Source organism: Gigantopelta aegis, chromosome 11 (assembly GCF_016097555.1).
Source record: "Gigantopelta aegis isolate Gae_Host chromosome 11, Gae_host_genome, whole genome shotgun sequence".
NCBI lineage: Eukaryota > Metazoa > Mollusca > Gastropoda > Neomphalida > Peltospiridae > Gigantopelta > Gigantopelta aegis.
Genome location: NC_054709.1, coordinates 24,643,783 through 24,645,845, shown reverse-complemented (window position 1 = coordinate 24,645,845; position 2,063 = coordinate 24,643,783). Strand labels below are relative to the sequence as shown.

The following is a 2,063-nucleotide window of genomic DNA, read 5'->3' as shown; positions in this document are numbered from 1 at the left end:
AATGATATTTACCAAAGTCCAAACGGACTAACGTTCCCGGGAAGCTTCCTTTTCGTTCTACTCGATATCTCTAAAAACTAGCTATTTATTATAAAAATCAGAATTGGCCTGGGGGTACAAGGCGGTACCTCCCCCTATCATCTGATATTTCACCTCTACTAGCGTCGGTATATTTCTCTCTGATCGTCAGACTTACTGACGCCATCGTCGCCAAATCACGGTTGTAAAAACCGCACTCGCAGGGGTATTACGTAACTACTCGCCACATGGCCTCCACAGCTGGACTAAGTGCATATTGGAATGCCCGATCGCGCGAAGTATTACGTAACAAGTTGCCCAGCTAGCTAAGTGCAATTAAACTGCACACGGCCCTCTAACACAATTGAAATCGCCACAGGCGAAAACAAATTTAAGAGAATGTTCCGTCACACACACACACACACAGATACACACACTCAAACACTACAAACACACAGAAACAAACAAACATACACACATGCACGCACGCACACACGCAGAAACATACACACATATACACATTCTCTCTCACACACACATGCGCACACACATACATAGATAACACACATTCACGTATACACATAAACTCTCTCACACAAACACACATACACAAACACACATACACACACAAATACACACATACACTCACACACACGCACACACACACACACACATTCACACATTTGTACAAATAAACACACACACGCGCGCGCACATACACACGTAGAAACACACACACAGACACACGAACACCACACGCATACATAAACACACACACCACACGCATACACACACACGCGCGCACACACACATACACACATAGACATACACACACGCACATACACACATACCACACGCATACCAACACCACACGTGCACATACACACACATACACACACACGCACGCACACATCGAGACACACGAACACCACACGCATACATACAAACAGAAACACAAACACCACACGGATACACACACACGCACACACACACACACACACACACACACTTATACACAAATATACACACACAAACAGAGACACGAACAAACACACACATACACACACAAACAAACACATACACACACAGGCACACACACACACACACACACACACACACATACACTACGAAACACACGCACACAAATATAAAGACATACTCTCACACTCACTCACACATAGAGAGAAAATAAAATACACACACACACAGAGAGAGAGAGAGAGAGAGAGAGAGAGAGAGAGAAGAGAGAGAGAGGAGAGAGAGAGAGAGAGAGAGAGAGAGAGAGAGAGAGAGAGAGAGAGAGAGAGAAACACCCACATATACACGCACACACACGCACATCCACACAGTTAAATACACACGCAGACCCATACACACATATATATACACTAACACACAAACAATTTCAAATAATAATTATAACACTGCATTACATGCAAATCAATAAACAAAACCAGATGTATGCTCATTTATTTGTACATTTATGAATTTATTAATACATTTATACTGGAGTTTTTTTTTAGTACTTGCATACAATCTCTAAATCTAGTAGATAGACTTCTAGTGGTTCTAAAATATAAACATTTCGGTTGTTGTCAAACAAACAAAACATTTGCGTTGTTATCAAGTTGATTAATTTGAGGTGAAATATAATAGTAAAGTTCTTTCCTTTCATCCTTGTATAAAGTGGTATTGTGATCGAAATTTTACTTCTGAATATTGGTCTTTCAGGGATCGAAATGTGTTTGTCTTGATTCACCGGAATACACAACAGAGAACACTGCGCAGGACCGGTGCTTGGGTAACTCTCAGGAATACTGCGGCACGGAACACGGGATGAGTGTTTACAAAGTCGGTATGTACGTTTTCGATTATTGGTTCATTACATAATAACTGTTTTATTTAAATTCACTTAGCATGTGTATGTCCTGTTTATGGCTAATGATTAATTTTTGACTCCGCTATGATGTTCATCAGCGGAGCTTTTGTGATACCACTTTGTCCGGCGCCTGTCCGTCCGTTAGCCCGAGTACTATTAACCCATT

The 2,063-nt window shown here is 41.3% G+C and overlaps 1 protein-coding gene across 1 annotated transcript in view; it reads left to right on the top strand.

Moving 5' to 3' along the window:
* Positions 1-1,574, top strand: part of LOC121385105 — a 7,008-nt gene extending 5,434 nt beyond the window's left edge. The window contains exon 5 of the mRNA XM_041515641.1: positions 1,542-1,574. Coding sequence (XP_041371575.1) covers positions 1,542-1,574 — 33 coding nt within the window. The remainder of the gene's footprint in view (positions 1-1,541) is intronic.
* The last annotated feature ends 489 nt before the right edge of the window (positions 1,575-2,063 follow it).